The 27,065-nt window shown below is 36.7% G+C and overlaps 1 protein-coding gene across 5 annotated transcripts in view; it reads right to left on the reverse strand.

Annotated features, from left to right (window-relative positions):
• The window catches only part of LOC128216457 (FERM domain-containing protein 4A-like), a 106,926-nt gene that overhangs the window by 74,064 nt on the left and 5,797 nt on the right, over positions 1 to 27,065 (reverse strand). Inside the window, exon 1 of one of the 5 annotated variants that reach the window (XM_052923027.1) lies at positions 10,647 to 11,241. The exons of 1 other annotated variant lie outside the window; for it this stretch is intronic. In XM_052923027.1, the coding sequence (XP_052778987.1) occupies positions 10,647 to 10,916 (270 nt within the window). In that variant the 5' untranslated portion in view covers positions 10,917 to 11,241. Of the gene's footprint in view, positions 1 to 7,709; positions 7,866 to 10,646; positions 11,242 to 27,065 lie in introns of those variants that run through there. 3 more of the 5 variants (XM_052923028.1, XM_052923029.1, XM_052923032.1) reach the window with 3 other exon arrangements.

The raw sequence follows: 27,065 nt of genomic DNA on the forward strand, positions 1-27,065 counted from the left end.
TTATAGTTGACTACTAATCCTCAGACAATAGTTTTTAACTAAAACTTCAGGCAATAGTTTGATTATTTCCTCAGGCAAAAGTATGCCTCAGGCAATAGTTATACTACTTCCTTATGCAAGGGTTTGACTTCTTCCTCAGGCAATAGTTAAACTATAACCTTAGGTAATAGTTTGTTAGTTACCTCAGGCAATAGTTTGAATATTTCCTCAGGCAAAAGTATGTCTCAGGCAATAGTTATACTACTTCCTAATATGCAAGGGTTTGACTTCTTCCTCAGGCAATAGTTTAACTATAACCTTAGGTAATAGTTTGTTAGTTACCTCAGGCAATAGTTTGATTATTTCCTCAGGCAAAAGTATGCCTCAGGCAATAGTTATACTACTTCCTTATGCAAGGGTTTGACTTCTTCCTCAGGCAATAGTTAAACTATAACCTTAGGTAATAGTTTGTTAGTTACCTCAGGCAATAGTTTGAATATTTCCTCAGGCAAAAGTATGTCTCAGGCAATAGTTATACTACTTCCTAATATGCAAGGGTTTGACTTCTTCCTCAGGCAATAGTTAAACTATAACCTTAGGTAATAGTTTGTTAGTTACCTCAGGCAATAGTTTGATTATTTCCTCAGGCAAAAGTATGTCTCAGGCAATAGTTATACTACTTCCTAATATGCAAGGGTTTGACTTCTTCCTCAGGCAATAGTTAAACTATAACCTTAGGTAATAGTTTGTTAGTTACCTCAGGCAATAGTTTGATTATTTCCTCAGGCAAAATTATGTCTCAGGCAATAGTTATACTACTTCCTAATATGCAAGGGTTTGACTTCTTCCTCAGGCAATAGTTTAACTATAACCTTAGGTAATAGTTTGAATATTTCCTCAGGCAATAGTTTGATTATTTCCTCAGGCAAAAGTATGTCTCAGGCAATAGTTATACTACTTCCTAATATGCAAGGGTTTGACTTCTTCCTCAGGCAATAGTTAAACTATTACCTTAGGTAATAGTTTGTTAGTTACCTCAGGCAATAGTTTGATTATTTCCTCAGGCAAAAGTATGTCTCAGGCAATAGTTATACTACTTCCTAATATGCAAGGGTTTGACTTCTTCCTCAGGCAATAGTTAAACTATAACCTTAGGTAATAGTTTGTTAGTTACCTCAGGCAATAGTTTGATTATTTCCTCAGGCAAAATTATGTCTCAGGCAATAGTTATACTACTTCCTAATATGCAAGGGTTTGACTTCTTCCTCAGGCAATAGTTTAACTATAACCTTAGGTAATAGTTTGATAGTTTCTTTAGGCAAAAGTATGCCACAGGTAATAGTTATGCTTCTTTTTTATAAGGCAATAGTTTTATTATTCCTAATGCAAAAGTATGCCTCAGGCAATAGTTTTACTACTTCCTTTTGCTTTAATTTGACTACATTCTCAGGCAATAGTTTGACTCTTGGGCAATAGTCTGATAAATTCCTGAGGCAGCAGTTTTGTTCTTCTTTCTCTAGCAATAGTTAAACTAACTAGAGATTGCTTTTTTGGAAAAGGGCTTGTCTCCCCTATTGTGTGGTCGTAGGTGAGAAAAAATAAATGATGGACATGAAATTTGTAACTTTGGACTGGAGACAAACCAACAGTGAAGTTTGGTTTATTCGATTATATTAAATAGTGAAGAGAAGAAAGTGTTGTTGATTAATCATGGAAAATGTAAACGAAGTTTGCATTGTATGAAGTTCCTGCGCGCAAGCGTTATTCAATTATTGATCGGAAACCATTTTTCAGCTCACAGTCATCGTGACCATGACCTTTTACCTACTGATCACAACATCAATAGGGATCATCTACATAACCAACTTGCATACCAAGTATTAAGTTCTTGGGTGCAAGTGTTCTTTAGTTACTGAGCGGTAACCATTTCTTCAACTCAAGATCATGGCAACCTTGACCTTTGACCTACTGATCTCAAAATCAATAGGGGTCATCTACTAGTCATGACCGACTAGCGTACCAAGAATGAAGTTCCTGGGTACAAGCGTTCTTAAGTTATTGAGCAGAAACCATTTTTAAGCTTAAGGTCACCGCCAACGTATCATTTTTTACCTGAAGGTAACCTTGACCTTTGACCTTTTGATCTGAAAATCAATAGGGGTCATCTTCTAGTCATGAACAACTAGCTTACCAAGTATGAAGTTCCTGAAACCAAAGGATCTTTAGTTATTGAGCCGAAACTTTTTCTTCACTTCAAGATCATGGCAACCTTGACCTTTGACCTAGTGATCTCAAAATCAATATGGGTCATCTTCTAGTCATGACCAACTAGCATACCAAGTATGAAATTCCTGGTTGCAAGCGTTCTCTAGTTATTGAGCGGAAACAGTTTCTTCACCTCAAGGTCACGGTGACCTTGACCATTGACCTACTGATCTCAAAATCAATAGGAGTCATCTACTAGTCATGAACAACTATGAAGTTCCTGGGTACAAGCTTTCTTTAGTTATTGAGCAGAAACCATTTTTAAGCTTAAGGTCACTGCCAACATAACATTTTTTACCTGAAGGTAACCTTGACCTTTGACCTTTTGATCTCAAAATCAATAGGAGTCATCTAATAGTCATGAACAACTAGCATACCAAGTATGAAGTTCCTGGACCCAAAGGATCTTTAGTTATTGAGTGGAAACCGTTTCTTCACCTCAAGGTCACGTTGACCCTGATCTTTGACCTAGTGACCCCAAATTCAATAGGGGTCATCTACTAGTCATGACCAACTAGCATACCAAGTATGAAGTTCCTGGGTCTAAGAGTTCTATAGTTATTGGGCGGAAACGAAGTGTGACGTACTGACTGACTGACTGACAGACTGATGGACTGACTGACGGACAGGGCAAAAACAATATGTCTCCCCATGAATGGGGGAGACATAAAGATATTACACGCAAATGATTTTTACATGGAAGGTCACCACGACCTTGACTATTGACCTTGTTACCCCCAAAACAATTAAGAACATCTAGACATCATGACCAACCTCACTTCAAAGTTTGGTGAACCTAGATCAAAGCAATCTCCTGATATTGCACGGAAATATTTTTTTACATTAGAGGTCACAGCGACATTGACCTTTGACCTTGTGACCCCCCAAAATATAGGAGTTTTCTAAACCTCATGATCAACCTCCCTACCAAGTTTGGTGAACCTAGGTCAAACCATTCTCAAGATATTGAGCGGAAATGTTTTTTACATTGGGGATCGCCGCGACCTTGACCTTTGACCTAGTGACCCCAAAAACAATAGGGATCTTCTACACCTCATGACCAACCTCCCTACCAAGTTTGGTGAACCTAGGTCAAACCGTTCTCAAGATTTTGAGCAGAAATGTTTTTTATATTGGGGGTCGCCGCGACCTTGACCTTTGACCTAGTGACCCCAAAAACAATAGGGATCTTCTACACCTCATGACCAACCTCCCTACCAAGTTTGGTGAACCTAGGTCAAACCGTTCTCAAGATTTTGAGCAGAAATGTTTTTTATATTGGGGGTCGCCGCGACCTTGACCTTTGACCTAGTGACCCCAAAAACAATAGGGATCCTCTACACCTCACGACCAACCTCCCTACCAAGTTTGGTGATCCTAGGACATGCGGTTTTCCAGTTATCGATCGGAAACGAAGTGTGACGTACGGACGGACTGACGGACTGACGGACTACCGGACTGACGGACAGGGCAAAAACAATATGTCTCCCCCAGAGAGGGGGAGACATAATTCCAACCACAATAGTTTAATTGACTTCTTTCTCTATTAATAATTAAACTACTTCAAATAACAATAGTTTTACTTTTTCTTTTATACTAGTATTTAACTGAGTCTTCCTCAGGCAATTTTTGACTACATGTTCTTACAATAGTTTAATTGCTTCCAATGACAACAGTTTTGACTAGTTCCTAAGGCAAAGAATAGATTAACTACTTTCTTGGGCATTAGTTTTACTGCTTCCTCAGGTAATTAAGTTTGACTACTTCTTAGGCAAAGGTTTGACAGCTTCCTCAGGCAATATTTGTACTTACTTCATCAAGCGATGGTTTGACTACTTCCTTAGGCAATAGTTTATTACTTCCTCAGGCAAAAGATAAACTACATCCTTGGGCAATGCAATGGTTGAACTACTTATTCAGGCAATAGATGGAGTACATCCTGTGGGAATAATTTTACTTCTGATGGCAATAATTAAACTTAGATACTTCCTCAGGCAATAGTACTACTTATAACTTCCACAGGCAATAGTATGGCTAAGTCCACAGGCAATACTTTGACTATTTCTTTCAGGCAATAGCTGTGTTCTTCCTTCAGCAAATGTTTGACATCTAGTTCAGGCAAAAGTGTGAGTTAATTCTCAGGAGAAGTTTATGTACTTTCTCAGGTAATGGTTTTTCTACTGCAATATTAATTTTGATTGCTTTCTCAAGCACTACCATTGTCTATAACATTGGCATTGTCTATAGCATGACGACTACTGACTGCAACACAATCAGACAAGCACACTTCCAACTCTCTTCAAACAAGAATTTACTCTGACAGTCAGAACACAGAAATGCAGGAAAATAGGGTCAGAAATTTCCCACAGCCAATTGGTTGCATGTTCGCTTGCATAACTGATACCTCATACCTTGCATAACTCATCTACTTTCCATTTTTCATCAAATACCTCATATATTAAGATCATCATCTATGCCAGATCAGAGACTCAGGAAATGTGAATCATAAGAAGTAAATGGTTAACTAAAATGTTATATTTTTGAATTTCAAAATTTGAACTCTTTAACTGATAAAATAATTTGATTGAATTTGTTTGATTGACTTGATCAGTGAATGAAACCTGTAAATAACAAATGCATGGACATAAAACCACTGGTAGCATTTTCTAATCTTTAATAGGTTTGCATCTCCCTTTCAAATTTGTCCAAGGTAATTTATGTCCCAAGATCATTTGTACAACAGCCTGTGGGATATTTTGCTCTGAGTGAGGCTATAATGTGACAGCATAATTACAGTAGATGTTAAGATGGCCACTTAGGTGTGGCCCAATGACATTCGAGGGTTTTTAAATTTTCGGTTCATTTATTTTACCTAGATCATTTTTAACAAATGCACACAAAAATAGTTTCATAGAGTATATTTCAGTCAGTCTCATATTTCCCAAGGCAATATTTGTTTTGTGTGGGTCAATGACAATCAAGGTTTTTTCAAAATTTCTGTTAATTTAATAAATTTAATCAGATCAATTCTAACTTATGCATCAGCAAACACCAAAGATTGCCTGTGAATTTTGACCATCTACAGTAACAAGAGGGCCAAATGGCCCTGAATCGCTCACCTGTCATATATTGCACATTCTTCCATTATATACAAATATTGAAAACCTAAGCCTATGAACACGGGGCGTGGCCAATTTTGACCCCAAGCCTAAAGTTTGAACAATCTTAATAGTGGTCCGATAAACAATGCTTCATACCAAATATCTAAGGCCTTCGCCTTTTGGTTTCGGAGAAGAAGATTTTATAAGTTTTCATCATATACATATATAAGGAAACCCATGACCGCCCGGGTGGGGCCATTTTTTGACCCCAAGGCCAAAGATTGAACAATATTGGTACAAGTCAACTAGATAATATATCATGCCAAATATCTAAGCTCTTGTCACTACTTGATTTTACGTGTGTATCTATATATGTATATTTGTTATTCATTGTTGTATGTGGCCCATATTGAAAATTGGTATGTGTACTAAATATGTTATCCAGTTTAAATTAAGACGTTACTTGTCTTTGTGAGTTCGGAGAAGATTTTTTAAGTTTTCACTATAACACGTATAGAGAAAACCCATCAGCCCCGGGGTGTGGCCAATTTTGACCCAAGGGCCATAATTTGAACAAACTTTGTAGAGGTCCACTAGACGATGAATCATGCCAAATATCTAAGCTCTAAGCAACGTAAGCTCAGAGGAGATGATTTTTGAAGTTTTCACTATAAACATATAGAGAAAACCCATGACCCCCCAAGGGGGCGGGGCCAATTTTGACCCCAAGGCCATAATTTGAACAATCTTTGTAGAGGTCCACTAGACGATGAATCATGCCAAATATCTAAGCTCTAAGCAACGCAAGTTCAGAGGAGATTTTTTTTTTTTTTTTACTATAAACATATAGAGAAAACCCATGACCACCCAGGGGCGGGGCCAATTTTGACCCCAGGGCCATAATTTGAACAATCTTTGTAGAGGTCCACTAGACGATGAATCATGCCAAATATCTAAGCTCTAGTCCAAGTAAGTTAAGAGGAGAAGATTTTTGAAGTTTTAACTATAAATATATCAAGTATACCCATGACCCCCCAAGGGGCCAATTTTGACCCCAAGGCCATAATTTGAACAATCTTTGTAGAGGTCCACTAGACGATGAATCATGCCAAATATCTAAGCTCTAGTCCAAGTAAGTTCAAAGGAGAAGATTTTTGAAGTTTTCACTATAAACATAGAGAGAAAACCCATGACCCTCCGGGGCGGGGCCAATTTTGACCCCAAGGCCATAATTTGAACAAACTTTGTAGAGGTCCACTAGACGATGAATCATGACAAATATCTTAGCTCTAGGCCAAGTAAGTTCAGAGGAGAAGATTTTTGAAGTTTTAACTATAAACATATAGAGCATACCCATGACCCCCCGGGGTGGGGCCAATTTTGACCCAAGGGCCATAATTTGAACAATCTTGGTAGAGGACCATTTGGTGATCCTACCTACCATATATCAACAGCCTAAGCCTTGTGGTTTGGGAGAAGAAGATTTTTAAAGTTTTTCCTTTTGGTTGCCATGGCAAGCAGAGTTCTGCATTGAATTGAATTCTTTGAACAACTTTGATAGAAGACCACCCAAGGAACATCCCTATGAAGTTTTATTAATATTGGCCCAGCGGTTATGGAGGAGATGTCTTTTAAGTAAATTGTTGACGCACGACACACGACGGATGCCGGACAAAAGGCGAAAACAAAAGCTCACCTTGTCACAAAGTGACAGGTGAGCTAAAAAGAGCACTGGTGATCTGTAGATGCCAAAATATAGGTAAGAGCTTGCTTAGATACTACCAATTCCAGCTTGTCAAGACTTACCTTGAAATACTGCCTTTGATGACAACGTCATAAACAGGCATTGTGAAAACAAAGCATTTCACAGACTTCTTGGCTCAGTTCCATAAAGATCTTAATAGGAAAGTAAAACGGTCATATTTTTGTTTGTTTTCTGTATAATTGCAAAACCTTAATGTTGAAATCACAATAAATATGAAACAATTTGTTTTTAACTTTGTTGTTGCTCACTGTGTTGTTCCTACCGATATAAGATTTTTGATGTTACACGAGTACTTAATTCCATTTGGACACAGGTCACCAACTTGAAGGTATACATATTTACCTATCTTAACTAAGATGCGGATAAAATATCATTGATAATATATATATATTATCAATAAATAAAAGGACAAGGCTGTAAAATACTTTTTTAAAAGTTTTTACTTTGACCACCTCTGACAGGTGACAAATAAAGCGAGAAGATGCACAACTGTGTCATTATAATGAAACAAAGGGACGAAACATTTACAAACACATATAAGTCTGACAGTGACTCACAATACTGACAAAGAGAAGTAAACTCGTACAACAAGGCCTTACCCTTGGAAGACTTCCGTATTCCTTCAATAATTCCAACATATTTCTGGTCTCTAACACAAAACTGTAAGTTCAAACATACAAACAAACATCTCAATAATTGGCACACACTCTCAGAGAAATTCTCATTTAAACACTATTTTCCGCTGGTGTTAGTAACTCTAAACCATCCATACCACCATCCAATAGTCTGCACTTTTTTCTTTCCTCCTTTCCCCAGCTCTCTCAGACATTTTGACACTCAAAGACAAAGCAAAGTTATGGAACCAACTCCCAACGCTGTCATGACTTAATTTTTACTCCCTGTTTTGATGAAAGCTGTTGATAACTTAATCTTTGTATAAAATCAACACTCCATTTACCCTGATACCCAGATTTTGGAAGATTACTCACAAGTATCAGAAAGCATAATTTCAATTTGACATCTGAGTTTCAGTACAATCAGACAGACAGTTTTGGTTTATTTTACGACACAATTCATACATAACTTCTGAGAAGATAGCTCCATGAAGAATTTCAAAGCCTGGAATAATATGCTTATAGTGCAGAATGATCATAAAACATGCTATCTTGTTATGTTTCAGAGAAATAATCCAGGCATGTGCATTTCAGAAATAGATTGCAGGCATGTCTCCATACTCAATTATTCCTCGCTCTTTCGCACTTCCATTAGCTTCTAGTTTCACTTGTGCATTCTATGATCTCGATGGAATTTTTTCGATCAGTAGTGTTTTTTTTTGTTTTGTTTTTGTATAACCCTTTTAAAACTCAATCAAGACATTAAGCTAGTGATTGCAGGAACTTGGTTATTCTTCATTATAGCATCAAATACAACATTAACACGACTTGATATGTTTTTAAATTAATTTTTCAGTCTGTCAAAATTCAGAAAAAGTAACAGCTTTCAATGTGTGTAAAAGCTCATGACAAGGTCAGTGTTGAATCAAAATGATCTCAAGGAATATTCCACAGAAAGACTGAAAAACCACATTGTAAAATTCAACATCCTCCACATGTTGCATTCAAGTGCAAGCATATGTTTTCTTCCAAGAAGACCAAAAGAAACATAATTGCAGAATTATGAGGATTTTGCAGAATGCTGCTGATTTTCCCAGACCTTTTGACCATTAAACAATAATGTAGCTCCCATTTCAGCGGCTCTCCAAGTGAGGGCTAGACAGACAAAACTCCCTCCATTTCAATATCGGGTATCATCCATCTTCCACCCAACTCTCCACTTGTAATAAACGACATATTTTTAAGTTTGTTTTTTTCAAACATGTTTTTGGGTGAAATTTGACAAAATATCAAAGTGATATAATTATGTTGGGCCTAAAAAAAAATACATTTGATACGGGTTACCCGACCCTACCTACGGAATAGGCGCCGACCCTACGGTTGTTAAAGTCAGTTTGAAAAAAAATAAATAATAATAATAATAAGACTTCAATACCTAGCTTAATTATTATCATTTTCTTCAAAAACAATTACAGAAAAATAAAATTAAAATGCAAAGAATTAAATGACTGTAGTCAATAGGAAGTTATTATTCATGCAACAAATATGGACTAAAATAAGATAACTTATACAGAAAGTTTAAACACAGGGAGGTAACAACCCACTCACTGCATTATTAATTACTGAATGTATTACCTCCCCTAGAAGCATTACATTCTATTGATTTATTGAATTAAGTAGTGAACTCATCATTGCTCCTGGCATAATCTTACACAAAGCTCAGCAACATTTCTTAATTATTCATTCTGTCTAGTCTCATCTTATATAATGAATAATTGTTTAATTTACCAGCAATCTGTCACATAATTATATACCTCAAAGTAAGAAATTATTTGTAGGTCAGTATAAAATTATATTTGCTTTAACAAATAAGTCTTTGTAGTCATCTAAGGAGATATGATGACCTACTAACACTTTGTAAAAATACTGTTAATAATCACAGGTAAATAGTCTTTTCTAACGTATTTTTTTTAGAAAAGCATCAGAGTTTGATACAGATATAAATATTTATTTAGGAGAAATCTGGTAATTTGTTGGTTATTTCACCTTCAAACAATGCTTTCATCATAAAAAATTCCATAACCTCAGAGAAAGAAGTTAAATGATTGAGCTATAATTTTCATTTTCCTTGTTTAAAGTTCCCTTGTTTCTTTGAACCATAAATGTCTGTGAGAACCTGGCTCCAATATCAGGAAATTACTTAAGTAAATTCTCAATCTCAATCTCATTTTTCCATATTCGTAAGTACATTAGAAGTTATTAAAATTGCACATGTTTTTACACTTTTAAAAGCGCATTCTCTTATATAATTCCAAAGAAAAAATATTCTACAGTAAAAAAACAATTGATTTTTGACTCTTTGTTTTTGAACAATTTAATACTCAAGTATGTTTTTTGCTCGAAAATTAGTTGAAATTAGTTTCTGTGATGTACTGACTAAAGGGTTTTATCATACACTTTGTATGAGAAAATACGTTTTAAAAACAGACAAGATTTTACATCATATAATGCTTTATGTGGGAAAATTAGTTGAGATTAAAGTATTTTCGTGATATTGAGGCCTCCTGGCCAAGGTTGGAAATCTAGAATGAACCACATTATTTAACACTGAATTTTTAAGAGTGACGTATGTTGCATGGTCTTATTATTACCGTGATGTTGGTAGTATTTATGGTATTTTTTTTAATTGATGGTAAAGTAAAACCACTGTCACAAATCAGCATTTCATTTTCAATCCTTTATTAAACAGGCTATATAAATTGTACAAATTCCTCTTTTAAAGATAGGGCATTTTATAAAAAAATGTCGTCATTTTTCAATCAAATATGATTATTTTATTTTTTTAACAACACTATGGTAGAGCATGATAAAGACAGCTTCAAACACAAAAAATATAATTCTACAACTAACAAAAATACTTACATACAAACTCTTTCCTGCTTCAAACAATTTCACAAGACTGGTTACAGATTTACGAGAACCTTGGCGCACCAGTCCAATTAACGACCGGTCTCGTTTCTTTGGTAACTCATCTTTACCCCCATCCTTTGATGCCCGAACATCCATCGACTTTGCCCGCCTGTCTCGAGCTCGACCTCGGCTTTGACTGCGGGCTTCGCGGAACGATGTTCTAGTCCCATCTTCAAACCCAACTGACTTTTTATTTCGCTGAATTTTCTCTGAGGCTGACATGCTTTAAATTGTAAAGCCATATAAAATCCCCCTTTCTCATTAAGAAACTTCTCTTTAAATTCCACTTTTCACATTTTTCAAATGTTTACACTATTTTCTCATACCACATATATATATGGCGACTTTCACAAACACATATGTATTTAATTCATCCTGTCTGATTTTCTGTGATTGGTTTGATTCCATTCTTTACCTATCACTTTCATAAGATCAATCCATCGAACACTTAGCACATCAAAACCACAGTATATAAATCACTTCCTGCTCACTTTAATATTAAGTTTCATCTCAAGTGTTCTCAAGTACCAATTTTACATAGTCCATTCTCTTTTTTGCATTCTACCAATTACTGTCGCCAAAAAATCAAGACAATTCAATACTATAATTAGCAAAATTGCTAGGCAGTCAGAAATTAGGATAACTAAGCAGGAGTCATTTATCTTGCTTTATTATACTACGCCTATATCACCATCTAAGAAACAAAGCTATTAAAAGCTGAGCTGAACTGTTGTCCCCATAATGGCAAAATGATTATTTTCTGTCTAGACTTAAATACCAGGGAAATTACTATAAAAATAGTAAAAAATGACATATGAAAACAACAATGTAACTTCAATAGGTCAATCGAACCAGGGGCTAAGCAGCAACCCAAAAGAAGCCCTATACAAAAAGTAAAGCAACAAAAGTTACCGACACATTTTTTGTTGACTCTGCAAAAATACTGACGTAAAAAAAATCTGAGGTATTTCCTATATATTCCAATGAAGACAAATGATCGAATGAACAAATTGCAAAACCTTGTCCTGGAAGGCTGCCTACCATATTTTACAAGGTAGTAATCTGTTACACAATGATTTACTTCCCATTATAATTTTTTTTCGCTGATACGGAATGCACATAATGACAATGTTTTAGTTATCAACATCCTCTGCAACAATATGATATTTCATTACTTGACAAAATTCGTTATATTACACCACACTTTTTGAAACAAGCTCTCACATAACACAACTTTTTTTTTTAAATCCTCAATAAATTGATCTTGCAAGTAGAAGCGGTTACAACAGTAAAATTTTAACTCTCCTATTTTTCCATCATCACAACACATTTTTTTACTTCAATTATCCTTTTTCTATTCCAGATATCAGAGAGCACAAATTCTAGGCAATTTATCCAAACAAATGTAGCCAACCCCTCAGGTAGAGTTTATGACAATGTAAAGCCAGCTCTTCAACACTAATCAAAGGACACAACTGGGAAACATCGCCCACAGTTTCCATGAAACCCCAACAAAGTTGAGCAGTCTCAGTTCAATGAGGGTTATAGGTCCACCTTCCCTTATAGATCATGAAACTAGTTTAAGGGATGTTCAATGCAAAACAGTCTGAAGTATCTCAGTTTCTAACCTCACATGGCACCTTTTCAACGTACTCATGTTCATAATTTCTCTCCAGATGTCTAATACTATTAAGCCATGAAGCTTTAATGTATCATAATTACAGCGTTCATTGACCCATTGCAATTATGATTGCAAGAATTATAAATATTGATGTTATTGAACACAAATAAACCATGACATTTTACAAATATTAACAAATAGTCAGTCTGTTCTGTTCTGTTCTGTTCTGTTCATGAACAGTTTTTAACGATGCTTTAAGCTAGTCCATAACTTTATGAATTAACTCTGAAGTTATATACATAGCAGGCTTTTTCTAGGCATTTCAAGATATTTAAAACATAACAATTTGAGAAAATTATAGCCTTTTAATAAGAATCTTTGAAAATGGGAATAAAAAATTCAGAAGATTTAGCAAAGTGGGGAATTCTGAACATTTATTTAAAGAACATTCCTATTGGGAAAGGGATGCCTAGAAAAAGGCCTGCAATTTGCCAGCATGGCATACAGTGGACCAGGTTGAAGCTCCAGAACATGGCATACAGTGGACCAGGTTGAAGCTCCAGAACATTAAAATTAGTCACAGATATCTTCTTAATCAAGAAATTAAACAAGGTCATTGCCTCCTTATATAAAACAAAGTATAAACAAAACATGAGTCATTTATGATTACAATTCTCTAAGGATAATTACCCATCATCTGTGTCCACAAAGCCTAGAACAATTACAAACAAATGTACCAAACACCAGCATTGTTTTATGAGACCAATGAACTGACTGGATCTAACAATAAAGCTAAATAGATAAGATGCTAGCAATTTAGAACTTGTCCTACAAATAAAGAGCATTTATTACTTCTTTTTGCCTATAAGTAAACATTCAAGCAATTGAAGACATGTATAATGATTTATTTACAAATCCAATTATAGAAACTCTTTGCATTGACATAGAGACAAAATTTCAATCGGAGAATGTCCAACAAAAAGCTAATTTTCTTTAATTTCACCTGTGCAATTAACGTGTGGAAATGCTTGTTTGATCTGCCTAGCAATAGGTTTCAACCCTGAATGAGTCTCTCAACCTACCCAATGTGTTTTATTATCATTTCTCTCTGAAACACTCACAACACTTCCTACCACAATCCATCATAGAACACATACCATGCCACCAGACAATCATAAATACAAAACCAATCTATAGCCCATTTTTTAATATGTAAGCCCAGGGATATAAAACACCAGATGTCAACATTTCTAGAAAATAGGAAATAGGAGCACCAAAACCACCTGTGCAGCACTGTTAATGGATTTATGCATGGTGCATAAACAGTGGCATTTACCTTGTTATAGGAAAATTGACATTAACTGCTGGGAAATCATAAATCATGCATGAAACCATAGCTGTGCATGGTTATTTAGAACTCAAATTGTTGTACACAATGCACTTAAAGATCTTTAATTCTAAACAAAAGACAATAAGCAGAGTCTGTAAGTCACAATTCAATTTGCAACATAACGGTTAGCACCAATATCATTAGTCATCAAAATTCAACTTTTAGATGAACAAGACTGATTACATAAATAAATTATATATACAAGAATTTGCCATCAATATCCTTTCATCTTTATAAAATCTGCAATTTGAGGAAGCCCAGAAAGTATAAGTGCAGGGCTTGCAGCTTTTGCGAATTTTGACCACTATAATATTATTATACAGCTGCCACCAGCATGACTAATGTCCCATCAGTGTTCTCAATAAGAAATTTGGAAAACTAAATGTATTTTCAGTAGAATAAGTAGAAGCTGGTCGGTAACTTTACTATTTGAGACGGTTCAACCGAAACTTATTGAGAACCCTGCCAATTGATCCAACTTGTGGTTCATTATTTTCTGAGTATCTGTCAATTTAAAACCAAAAGAGGACAAAATCACCCTGCCAATGCAAATTCCACAAATATGGCCAATAGAGATTATAATACTTATACTAAAAGAACACACGCAAACTTTAAAGGGGCTGTCTCACGTATGATAAAATACCAAACAAATTTTTTTTATCGAAAACTGACAAAAACCTGGTATTAATCTGTACAATGCATTGAAACTTACTAACTGAAGTACCACATAGTTTACAATTTATTTAAGTTTAGCAGTTATTTCATATTTTTCTATTAAAAAAGATTACTGGGTATGTCTACCAGGTAGAATTCATTCCTTAAGCGTGATTGGCTAGTTGGTGTTATCACGTGATATTACTGAGGTAGGTGAATAGCTTAATTGTCACCCGATTAGTATAAGCCTTTGTAGCGCAGTGAGTAAGACGCTGGACTTCAATTTTGGCGACGCGGGTTCAAACCCTGTCTCCGACACAATTTTTTTTTTACATTTTGGTACTTTTTTTACAATTATGATATCAAAGTGTAACACATTCTATTAGATAATTGTCATGAGATTTGTTACAGAAAAAAACTTTTTTAGTGCCAATCTGTGACACAGTCCCTTTAAAGAAGACAATTCTATATTTCCAGAGAAAGCAATTCAGTTGGATACTGTTCCCATTAATAAAAGTAGTGGAAACCCACTCTTGTCTACTAGACAATCATGTTGGCAAATCACTCTTCAGCCGGTGTCCTCTCCAAGAGTTCTTGTATTCCATTAGCCTAACAAGGTAGCCACACAACAAGCACAAGTCCACTATGGTGCCAATCAAACACACTGATTTTGTACAGTGTCAATAGCACAATTAACACTGTTGATTTTGTAGGAAATGTTAACTTTTTGAAGGCATCAAATATGAATACAGTGGTTACGTAGGGCACTCATTTTGACCTAATGGCGTCCTTGGTTCGATTGCCAGCCTGGGCTCATATGCCTTTCCGGTTGAAGGCCAACAAAGCAGACAAGTGGGTCTTGACCTCTAGGTACTCGGGTGCCTCTGGTGACAGTCACATGATCTTGTTATGGCTTGTTCTACCATTCTTCTAAAATGGAGTCTTACTTAAATTGACATTTAATTAACTGTGCACACACATAAATTCACCAAGTCTCTTAAAAAATTTCTCATTTACTGTATTTTTAATGATTTTTTTACTTCATGCACAATTTGAAACTTACAAATCCAACAATTTGACACAACAAATAAGTATAAATTCCAAACGATTGTATACCATTCCACTGCTTTACAAAACCACCTCGCTAAAACGAACAACCCATCAATAATACATGGAAGATCACGGAAATGAATTTGCTCCTTCGACCAAGCAAGGCTTAATTGCACCAAGCTGTTTGATTAAATGAAAATCAATTTAAAACAATGAGTGCTCTGACCTTTAACTATGGACAGAAATTACAAAGATAAATACCCATTTGTATTCAGAGTTTTGATCTTCAGAGACAGACCTGTCAATCATTCATGTTTCAGTCAGGAGTAAATACCAATTAAGAAAATTGAGAAAACATTTTGTGCAAATACAATACAAAGTATGTAAGAAGATATTTGTATATGTAAACAATAGGGTCCAAAGTCAAATAAACAAGAACCGAAATCCAATTAAAGCTAAACTGGCCCCATTGCTTGCAATAAATTAGAATATTTACTCACTGCTTTTGTAATGCAAAATTATTACAAGTTATTGACGGAATTTAATCTGTATAACTCAATGAAGCAAATGAATGTCACAATATTGCTTTTGATGCAATAGAATGTTAGACTGTTACATCACTCAATGCAACAAATAAATGTTACATTTATAATTGCATTTGATGCAAAAGAAATTTTAACCTAGATCACTCAATGCAGTAAATAAATGTTACATTTATAATTGCATTTGATGCAAAAGAAATTTTAACCTAGATCACTCAATGCAGTAAATAAATGTTACATTTATAATTGCATTTGATGCAAAAGAATCATGTTAACCTACATCACCCATTATGCAGCAAATAAATTTTACATTTTTGCATTTTATGGAAATTAATTTTAAGATATTATGTCCGACAATGCAGCAAATGATACTTAATGCTACGTTTACACTATTTTCCCGGTGGCCACGGCAGCCCTGTTTGCCCGAAACGTATTGCGCCGTGGGATTTTGCCATTTTTGTCTCCATAAACAAGTATTGTTAGGTTGTGCTAAGTTTCCTTACGTTTTATCAAGGAAACCGTGACAAGCCGTAGGGGCAAAAAGTGGTTCGTCCAAGGCGCACTAAGGTCCGGGCGCAGTCTACCAGGGATGCATGTATGTTGCGTCCCGGTCCGATACGTTCTGATGTGATCCCTCACGTTGTTCTCGTCTTCTTCCAGGTCTGATGCGTATTCCACGTTTTGTCAAGGCCTCCTATGCATCGAACGCGAACACCGCAGAGCTTTGGATTACGTTTGTGTCCACGGTATAAAGAAAATCCCCCAAGCAACAGCTATCGTCCACCCTAGCTTGCCGTGAAAACCGTGACAAAACGAAGCACAACGTGACAAAACTGGAAAGAATGCCGGGGATTACATATGATTCCCGTCCCCCCACGGACGATTTATAAGTTGTGTAACGGCCTATTACGTACTGTCACGTGTCATTGCGTTTACCCCGTTTTACAACGACCTACTATGTTTCTCATCAACACTGTGGCAGCCGTGGCAATTTTTTTGACAGTTTAAAATTCTGGCCCGGCATGCACAGCAATAACGGTCTGTCACGTTTGCATATTTCGTTCCCCCGTGCTGTCTCACGTTTATCCCGTTTTCTCCACGGTGGTCTGAAACGGGGCTGCCGTGGCCACCGGGAACATACACCGTATTATATCATGCATAGGACGCACTTTTTTAACCCCAATTCTCGTCTTAAAAAGTGCCTGCGTCCTTTCTATGTTATTAGAATTTCATCTGTTTTTTCCAAGTCCATTTCAGGTTGAAAATATCTGACCATGGAAGAACGCAGTAATAGTAAGTATCTGTACTGCGTCACCGAAGAGAACAACTGACATAGGTAAAATCACGCAAGTTAACACACGCAGATATATATTGAATGTTTACTTTAAAATGAATTATTGAGAAATAAATTGAAAACAAACATGAGTGTTAACTTTTTTACAAAAGGGATGCTACTCACAAAAACTCGATGTGAGTCAGCATTTAACTGGATTGAGTTATAACGGCAACGGAAAATCGGGAAAGGAGGTAAATATCAATTAATCGTTGTTCTTGATTTTAATGTTTCGGTATTTTACAAAACATTTTGTTGTATGTTACTGTTTTAAAAAAAAATAATAAAGGAATGTGCATAACGCAAAGTAGCATTATTTTCACTATCAAATCTTTTCAAATGTGCGAAGGTGTGAAAAACACCCGCTGTCTGTCATTAGAAAAACATCAATAGAACGAACTATTGCGATGGTAATACCGTATGGTTGTTTGTTCGCACTTTACCCGTCATGGCTTCTGCTTGCAAGGATAATTACCGACACGCATTAATTATGCCTGACATGCTTTAATCCGCGCAGCGACAAGCCTTATCAAAACAGTCATCAGTTTTGACAATACACAGTTTTGCAACGGTTGCAATGGTTGACTGTCATCCAGAACGCATGTCGGAACTATTGCAACGGTCGCAACGGTTGACTGTCAGTCAGAAGGCGTGTCGGGACTATTGCAGCATTTGTATAAGTCTTATAATGTTCTCAAAATGTCAAGACTTATATCATTGTTGTGTACACTAAATTACCGAAATGCTAAATTACCGAAATACGACGATAATTATCGAAATACACAAGACAGTTATTGAAATATGCCTTATATATATTTTATTTTTTACTTCAATAAATGTTATAAATACTTTATCAACCTCAAATTTTCAGCTCCGATTTTGACATTTTTCCGCTGCGTCCTATCTTATATATTAAGAGTTTTTACCCCCGTTTTTTCAACTATTTTTTTTACCTGCGTCCTATCTATGCTAGCCTCCTATACATGATATAATACGGTAGTGTAAACGTAGCATAAACGATTATGAATATGATGCAATATAATTACATATACTGTATCTTAATGCAACACATCTCCAAACATGTATGAAGTTTTTAGAATTAATCCATTTCTGAAATCACAAACTCAGTAATAAGTGCAATTAATGGTTTCATTTATATCGCTCTTTTTATTCATATTATACACCAACACATTTGTGCTACAAAAGCTGAGAAACTTGATTTTTGTAGAAAAACATGGAAATAAAATCTATATTCACTGATTATTATCAAAATTTCTTCAATAAGTAGCTGTTTACTGTTCAAACACTCCAGTGTTTCTCAAATTAAAGGCATACAAGTAACAGATGGCTGGTATTAAAATGAAACATAAATGAAAGTGAAGTACGCCTCACATTATGTTTAAGGTTTACTAGTAATCCAAGCCAGAATTACTTTAATATTACTTATCTTGTCAAAGGAATTTTCATGTGGACAAATACAGGGATGGGCTATTTATGAAACCTACTAAATACACAAATAAAAGTTTTCACTACCATTTGCGAATTAAATTTCACCTGTAAGACGACTCAGGCCTCACATTCCTGGAGTTGAACAGATTACCTTAGTGTCACTTTGACCGAGATGTAGACAGTTAACATAAGCTATACAACTTTTAAACAAATACTAAATATATTTTAAGTAAATGACTGCAGTATTATCAGTTAAACTTGAAATTCTATTTCAATGTAAAACCATAACAATTTTATTATTATTTTATGCCAATTTTGTTTTATCAGTAAACTGGAAACGCAGACTTTCTCAGAACCGTACACCAAACTTGACACTTTATACAAATCAAACTAAAAGCCAAATTCTGTTAATTTACCCAGGAGTTGCATTGCCTTTGCACAACAAAAATAACAAGAATGCCTGAAAGAAACTTAAAATAGAAGCTGGAACAGTTTTATGCCACAATAAAAACAGTTACAATCATTTCCAATCTCATTTACAAAATAGAAGCGAAAATAAAAATCACGCGATAATGCAATACTCAATTACGACCCCGAGATGCACATCATGTGCACGCTGCTCATTTTAAAAAAAAACAACACTCCCAGACATTGCCGTCTGCATTTTGAAAACGCTGTCTGCATAGTTTGAAAACGTGATCTTGCTATTTTAATTGTCCAAACAAATTACACAAAGGCTAGAGCCAGGCAATGCAGGAAAATCAATGTCATCCTTTTATCATTAAATTCTAAAACACTCCAGGGACATTGAAAGTTTTTCTTTCAAATCAATACTAGTTAATATGATATTAACAAAATAGTTACAATACCATACACACTTGGTTATCCTACAACTTTATGCAAACTTTTTTATTAATATCCTTCTGATGCCTTAAAATTGCATACAAATTAAAAACCTGATATTTAACAATACAGTTGCTGAAGCTACTTCTTTATTAACTTTTGTTATATATGTACCATATCTGGTTTCTCAAGAAAATGATCTGGTATCTAATTTCCATTTCTGAATTTCCGAATTTTCTGAATTTTTGCACACTTAAAATATATAAATTTCATCACTATATTTTCACTTCTAAAATCACAATTAAACACCATCTTAATAGGAATGTAAAGCTCACTCTTACTTAACAAGATTAAAGCACAACTTAAATTAAACCCAGATTCCTTACTAACACTGAAAAATTCGTCAATATCTCCCAGACTCTTTACACATGGACAGTCATCTCTGTCATAAAGATGCTTGACACTCCAGCTCCATCACACTTGGTAACGCACGTTGCACGATGTTATGCTAATTGACTATTGTGACAGCCCTACAAAATCCAATAACATGACCAAGTTTATGGATTTGAGTCGAACTAGATTTCCCAATATTTCTTTGCTTTCACATATTCCTACATAAGATTAGGACCTAGACTTTGATACCTTGCACCATATGTTTGTTAATTAAATAGCTTCATAATATCATGGTTCAAAAATAGCAACATTCAAATGAAAATTCAATTCTAAATTCAATATTTCCCCCCATAAAATACTGAAATTCACTCTCAGATCAGAATTCTCTATATATAATAAACAAAAGATATGTCTCACAGACATATTGAATATCAGTGCAAATTGTCAATTTTATGACGATAAGCTCCCTGACAGATCAATTCTATGATAATAAACTCTGGAAGGACTAAGACAATAGCTATTTAAAAGAGCTATTTAGGCTGTCTTTCACCTTTAAAAATAGTTCACATGCTGTCATTAGATGTCAAAGTAAAACAGCTGAAATGACTTTTCATTTCTTTTGTTCTTTCAATACCCCATACAAGGTGCAGCCTTTGAAAAGCAATCTGGGAAAATTCCCTATATCAAACGCCTATTTCTTTGAACAGAGGGGGACACTTATACCACTAAAATCCTAATATATATTAATACACTTCACTAATTTAGTTCTGCATCCTTACACCAAGATCTCACTACAGTACAAACTCTTCCCACCAAAAATACCCCCATTGCCACAGTTCCGGAAATGCATTCTGGGGTCACTGCATGAAACCCAGACTTATTATAACAGAGGACACCCATTCCAGTAAACTGCGGGTGCATTTCTCAGACTGACTCCATCATTTACAACACACTGAATACAGATCTATGTCCATAAGACACAATATCCCTAAAAAACAAGCTGATGCTGATAAGCAAAGCCTCCACTCACACCAACTTGCCTGAGACCCTGAATAACATGATGGTGGAAGCCCTGGTATTAAATCCAGACTCCTTTGAATATTGATGACAATTACACCAGTAAAATTCTTACACTTATCTGATTGACACCATCTTACAACACCATGTCCTAACAAGCCAAGATCTCCCCAAAAAACAAACTGATGCTGATAAGCCAAGCCTCTCCTTTCTGCTTCATGGGGCATGGGACAGGTTGACACAGGGGGAGATGATTTGTGAGCACAGTTCTTGTCCATCAATATAATGATTTATAGAGGAAGACTAGAGTTAAAGAAAAGGCATAAAAATATAATATAATACTTCAACAATTTCTCTTGCAAATAGTGCTTGCTGATTAAGTTAGTTTATTCTCATTGTTTTGCCCATTTGTGTTATGAAAGCCATAATTTACTGAATCACTGTGAAAAGTTTGTATCTTTGGTAATGATACCGAGCAGCATGATATCCTACATGCGCTTAATAATGAAACCAGCACACCATTCCCTAGTGGGAAACCAGCATGCTAAGAGAAAGATTCCCTATTGGGGCTATGAAACCAGCATGCCATGAGAAAGCTTCCCTTTTGGGGCTATGAAACCATCATACCATGAGAAAGTTTCCCTTGTGGGGCTATGCAACCATCATGCCATAAGAAAGTTCCCCTAGGAGTGGGGCAGGTAAATTTGGTGATCACTAAGGTGTAAACCCTTACAACAGACTTGACTTAGTCTCTATGAAAAATGAACAAAGACCAAAAAACAATGATCCTCTCTCTTCTTTTTGCTATCAACCCTTCTGGAAATTGCTGATTTGGAGATTCTTCCTGTAAAATAATTATGATGAGAATATCTCTAATAATATTTTATGACGTTCTCTTCATTTTACACACAATATTGTCTCCACAGGGGAAAGCAGGTTATCCTTCTTCACTTGTTTTCTCTGTGGAATCAAGATTTCTAACATATTTTTGAGAAGTCTATCACGAAATGTGAAAACGTAGAATTGGTAAATTGCTTACAAAACGCTTCAAGAACTTCGAATAATGATACTAGTAGCTTCTACAAAAAATCGGTGTCTGACAACATGCATCGTCATCATTATTCCAACAACCTGCTCCACATGTAACAACAGCATCCCCAAAAAACATGCACAAATATGCAAAAATGTCTGAAATATGACGCATTAGCCCTGATTCCCAGTGTTTCTTCCAACTAAAGTAAACACAGGATCAAGGTATTAACAAACAATATTCAACAAAGGATTCCAGGCAAGCTTTTTCTAGAAATACAGCTTGCAACATTGCAGATTCTGGTGAAATTCTTGCCCAAAGTATTAATACATCTGAACCAAATGAGTGATCTGTTTATTCAAAGGTGTAAAGTGATTTTCACCTCACTGATTTTCTTCCATAGCCAATTATATGTACAGAGAAAGTTTTGATATTCCGCTACAACTATGAAAGTTGTCAAATATTTGAAGCACCATTTAGTATTCCATTACTATATTTGAATCTTTTACGCACAGAAATAAAATTTGCAAAAGAAACAATATCATTTTCACTTTCAGTTATTAGAATACTTTCACAACAACCGATCACCCAAGACCATGTGACCCCTCCTTTATCTAAAGGGCGGCTCCAAAATTAACCTGATCAATTAAGAATACGAAAACAACACTCCACAAAAAAAGACATTCCACTTAACCCTCAGTCAATTAGCCAGTATAAAACTGACAGATAAGTCAAGAAATGTAAGCATAATTATTTTTAATGATACAAAAAGAATAAAATCTTATCATAAAATGGATCAAAGACAAATTGCATGAGGAAACACCCTTTTACATCTGATTCAAATTTCAGAAAAAAATAATTCATTACATTTTACCAACATTGCATTGCGGCAACATTATAAATGTCAATTCCAATATCTAAAAACTATTTCCACTTATTTCATCCTAACAACTTGCAAATGTTATTTCATTACTTCCAATAAATCATCCAAAAATCATAACACAATCATTATCTCAAAGCGGTTTACAAAATACAAATCCCCTCTGGTTGCAAAGATTGATTCTTAGAAACAATAACTCCAAATCACTTCAAAATCACTTGGCTACTGTTTTTAGATGTGATCAGTTATCAGCTGTGAGGTTTTCTCTGAAGTCCATACCAATGTTCTTTCTATTTTTGACAAGATCATTCCTAATATTAAATCTGACAGCCAGAATAGCCTTATCAGTTAGTGTGCATTACATCAATGCTATTACAATTGATGGTGCAGCTAATTTGCACCAAAAATAGTACATTTATCAGTAACAGGAAATATCTGATGCTTATGTAGCAACAAAAGCTAACAATCAATTAACTTGATCAATGGATTTCTGTGTCCAAAAATAGGATTTTTTCACTTATTTTTTACAAAATCATTTCTTAACCTATGCTACATTAGCCAGTAGTGGCCACCGATACAGCCAGATATGTGAGCACTAGTGGCCACCAATACGGCCAGATATGTGAGCAGTAGTGGCCACAGATTCGGCCAGATATGTGAGCAGTAGTGGTAACAGATACAGCCAGATATGTGAGCAGAAGTGGCCACTCATATGGCGATATATGTGAGCAGTAGTGGCCACTGATATGGCCAGATATGTGAGCAGTAGTGGCCACTGATATGGCCAGATATGTGAGCAGAAGTGGCCACTCATATGGCCAGATATGTGAGCAGTAGTGGTAACAGATACGGCCAGATATGTGAGCAGTAGTAGTAGTAACAGATACAGCCAAATATGTGAGCAGTAGTTGCCACTGATATGGCCAGATATGTGAGCAGTAGTGGTAACAGATACGGCCTTATATGTGAGCAATATAGGCCACAGATACTGCCTGATGTGTGAGCAAAAATGGCCACCAATGTGACCAGATATGTGAGCAGTAGTGGCCACTGATATGGCCAGATATGTGAGCAGTAGTGGCCACTGATATGGCCAGATATGTGAGCAGAAGTGGTAACAGATACAGCCTTATATGTGGGCAGTAGTGGCCACAGATACTGCCTGATATGTGAGCAGTAGTGGACACTGACATGGCCAGATATATGAGCAGTAGTGGCCACTGATATGACCAGATATGTGAGCAGTAGTGGTAACTGACATGGCCAGATATGTGAGCAGTAGTGGCCACAGATACTGCCTGATATGTGAGCAGTAGTGGCAACTGACATGGCCAGATATGTGAGCAGTAGTGGCCACTGACATTGCCAGATATGTGAGCAGTAGTGGCCATAGATAGTGCCAGATATGTGAGCAGTAGTTGCCACTGATATGGCCAGATATGTGAGCAGTAGTGGCCATAGATACTGCCTGATATGTGAGCAGTAGTGGCCACTGACATGGCCAGATATGTGAGCAGTAGTGGCCACAGATACTGCCTGATATGTGAGCAGTAGTAGTCACTGACATGGCCTGATATGTGAGCAGTAGTAGCCACTGACATGGCCAGATATGTGAGCAGTAGTAGCCACTGACATGGCCAGATATGTGAGCAGTAGTGGCCACAGATACTGCCTGATATGTGAGCAGTAGTGGCAACTGACATGGCCTGATATGTGAGCAGTAGTAGCCACTGACATGGCCAGATATGTGAGCAGTAGTAGCCACTGACATGGCCAGATATGTGAGCAGTAGTGGCCACAGATACTGCCCGATATGTGAGCAGTAGTGGCAACTGACATGGCCTGATATTTGAGCAGTAGTAGCCACTGACATGGCCAGATATATGAGCAGTAGTGGCCACTGACATGGCGAGATATGTGAGCAGTAGTGGCCACAAATATGGTCTGATATGTGAACAGTAGTGCCCACTGATATGGCCAGATATGTGAGCAGTAGTGGCCACCAACGGCCAGATATGTGAGCACTAGTGGCCAGCGATACGGCCAGATATGTGAACAGTAGTGCCCACTGATATTGTTAGATATGTGAGCAGTAGTGGCCACAGATTCGGCCAGATATGTGAGCAGTAGTGGTAACAGATACAGCCAGATATGTGAGCAGAAGTGGCAACTCATATGGCCAGATATGTGAGCAGTAGTGGTAACAGATACGGCCATATATGTGAGCAGTAGTGGTAACAGATACGGCCAGATATGTGAGCAGTAGTGGCCACTGATATGGCCAGATATGTGAGCAGTAGTGGTAACAGATACGGCCTTATATGTGAGCAGTATAGGCCACAGATACTGCCTGATATGTGAGCAAAAGTGGCCACCAATGTGACCAGATATGTGAGCAGTAGTGGCCACTGACATGGCCAGATATGTGAGCAGTAGTGGCCACTGATATGGCCAGATATGTGAGCAGTAGTGGCCACTGATATGGCCAGATATGTGAACAGAAGTGGTAACAGATTCGGCCTTATATGTGAGCAGTAGTGGCCACAGGTACTGCCTGATATGTGAGCAGTAGTTGCCACTGACATGGCCAGATATGTGAGCAGTAGTGGCCACTGATATGACCAGATATGTGAACAGTAGTGGCAACTGACATGGCCAGATATGTGAGCAGTAGTGGCCACTGATATGGCCAGATATGTGAACAGAAGTGGTAACAGATTCGGCCTTATATGTGAGCAGTAGTGGCCACATATACTGCCTGATATGTGAGCAGTAGTGGCCACTGACATGGCCAGATATGTGAGCAGTAGTGGCCACTGATATGACCAGATATGTGAGCAGTAGTGGCAACTGACATGGCCAGATATGTGAGCAGTAGTGACCACAGATACTGCCTGATATGTGAGCAGTAGTGGCAACTGACATGGCCAGATATGTGAGCAGTAGTGGCCACTGACATTGCCAGATATGTGAGCGGTAGTGGCCACTGATATGGCCAGATATGTGAGCAGTAGTGGCCACAGATACTGCCTGATATGTGAGCAGTAGTGGCCACTGACATGGCCAGATATGTGAGCAGTAGTGGCCACTGACATGGCGAGATATGTGAGCAGTAGTGGCCACTGACATGGCCAGATATGTGAGCAGTAGTGGCCACAGATACTGCCTGATATGTGAGCAGTAGTGGCCACTGACATGGCCAGATATGTGAGCAGTAGTGGCCACTGACATGGCGAGATATGTGAGCAGTAGTGGCCACTGACATGGCCAGATATGTGAGCAGTAGTGGCCACTGACATGGCCAGATATGTGAGCAGTAGTGGCCACTGACATGGCGAGATATGTGAGCAGTAGTGGCCACAAATATGGTCTGATATGTGAACAGTAGTGCCCACTGATATGGCCAGATATGTGAGCAGTAGTGGCCACCAATACGGCCAGATATGTGGCCAGTGATACTGCCAGATATGTGAACCGTAGTGCCCACTGATATTGTTAGATATGTGAGCAGTAGTGGCCACTGATAAGGCCAGATATGTGAGCAGTAGTGGCCACTGATATGATCAGCTATGTGAGAAACTAAGTTATTATCCTCTGACAGGTGAGTTGATGTTGAAAAATAGTTGTTAGTTTTCATCCAAATTTTTGTGGGTTAGGGCCCAACTTAAGGGCACATTTTCTTGGCCTCTCAAAATTTACACCCTAGTACTGATTTCTACCAAGAACATATAGAAGAATTTGATTCATGTCCATGTAAATTAGCTTCACTATAGCCTAAACAAGTGAAGTTGAAATGAACTTGCTTTAAAGCCAACACTGAAGGTCCTTCCAATTATACTTCAAAGTGAAAAAAAAATGTTTCCCTCTGTACACAATTCCATAAATAACAAGGTCTGGACTTCTAGCTGTGACCATGAACCAGTAAAATCTGACATATGCAGTCATTAAGATCAATTACTTGCCTCATGATCTACAAAGCTTCAATGACCACAGGGAAGCAATTAAAAGCAGGAAGACTTATTCACGGAGTTCATTTCCAGGTTTCCTCAATTAGGCTGGAGGAAAACAAAATATAAGATTCATGTCCAAAGAATGGGAAGGTGGTTTATTTTATTGAATCATTAAAAAATGCATTTCAATAATTTTGACATCATACTTCTGATTTTCAC

This window comes from Mya arenaria, chromosome 14 (genome assembly GCF_026914265.1).
Source record: "Mya arenaria isolate MELC-2E11 chromosome 14, ASM2691426v1".
In the NCBI taxonomy this organism is placed as follows: domain Eukaryota; kingdom Metazoa; phylum Mollusca; class Bivalvia; order Myida; family Myidae; genus Mya; species Mya arenaria.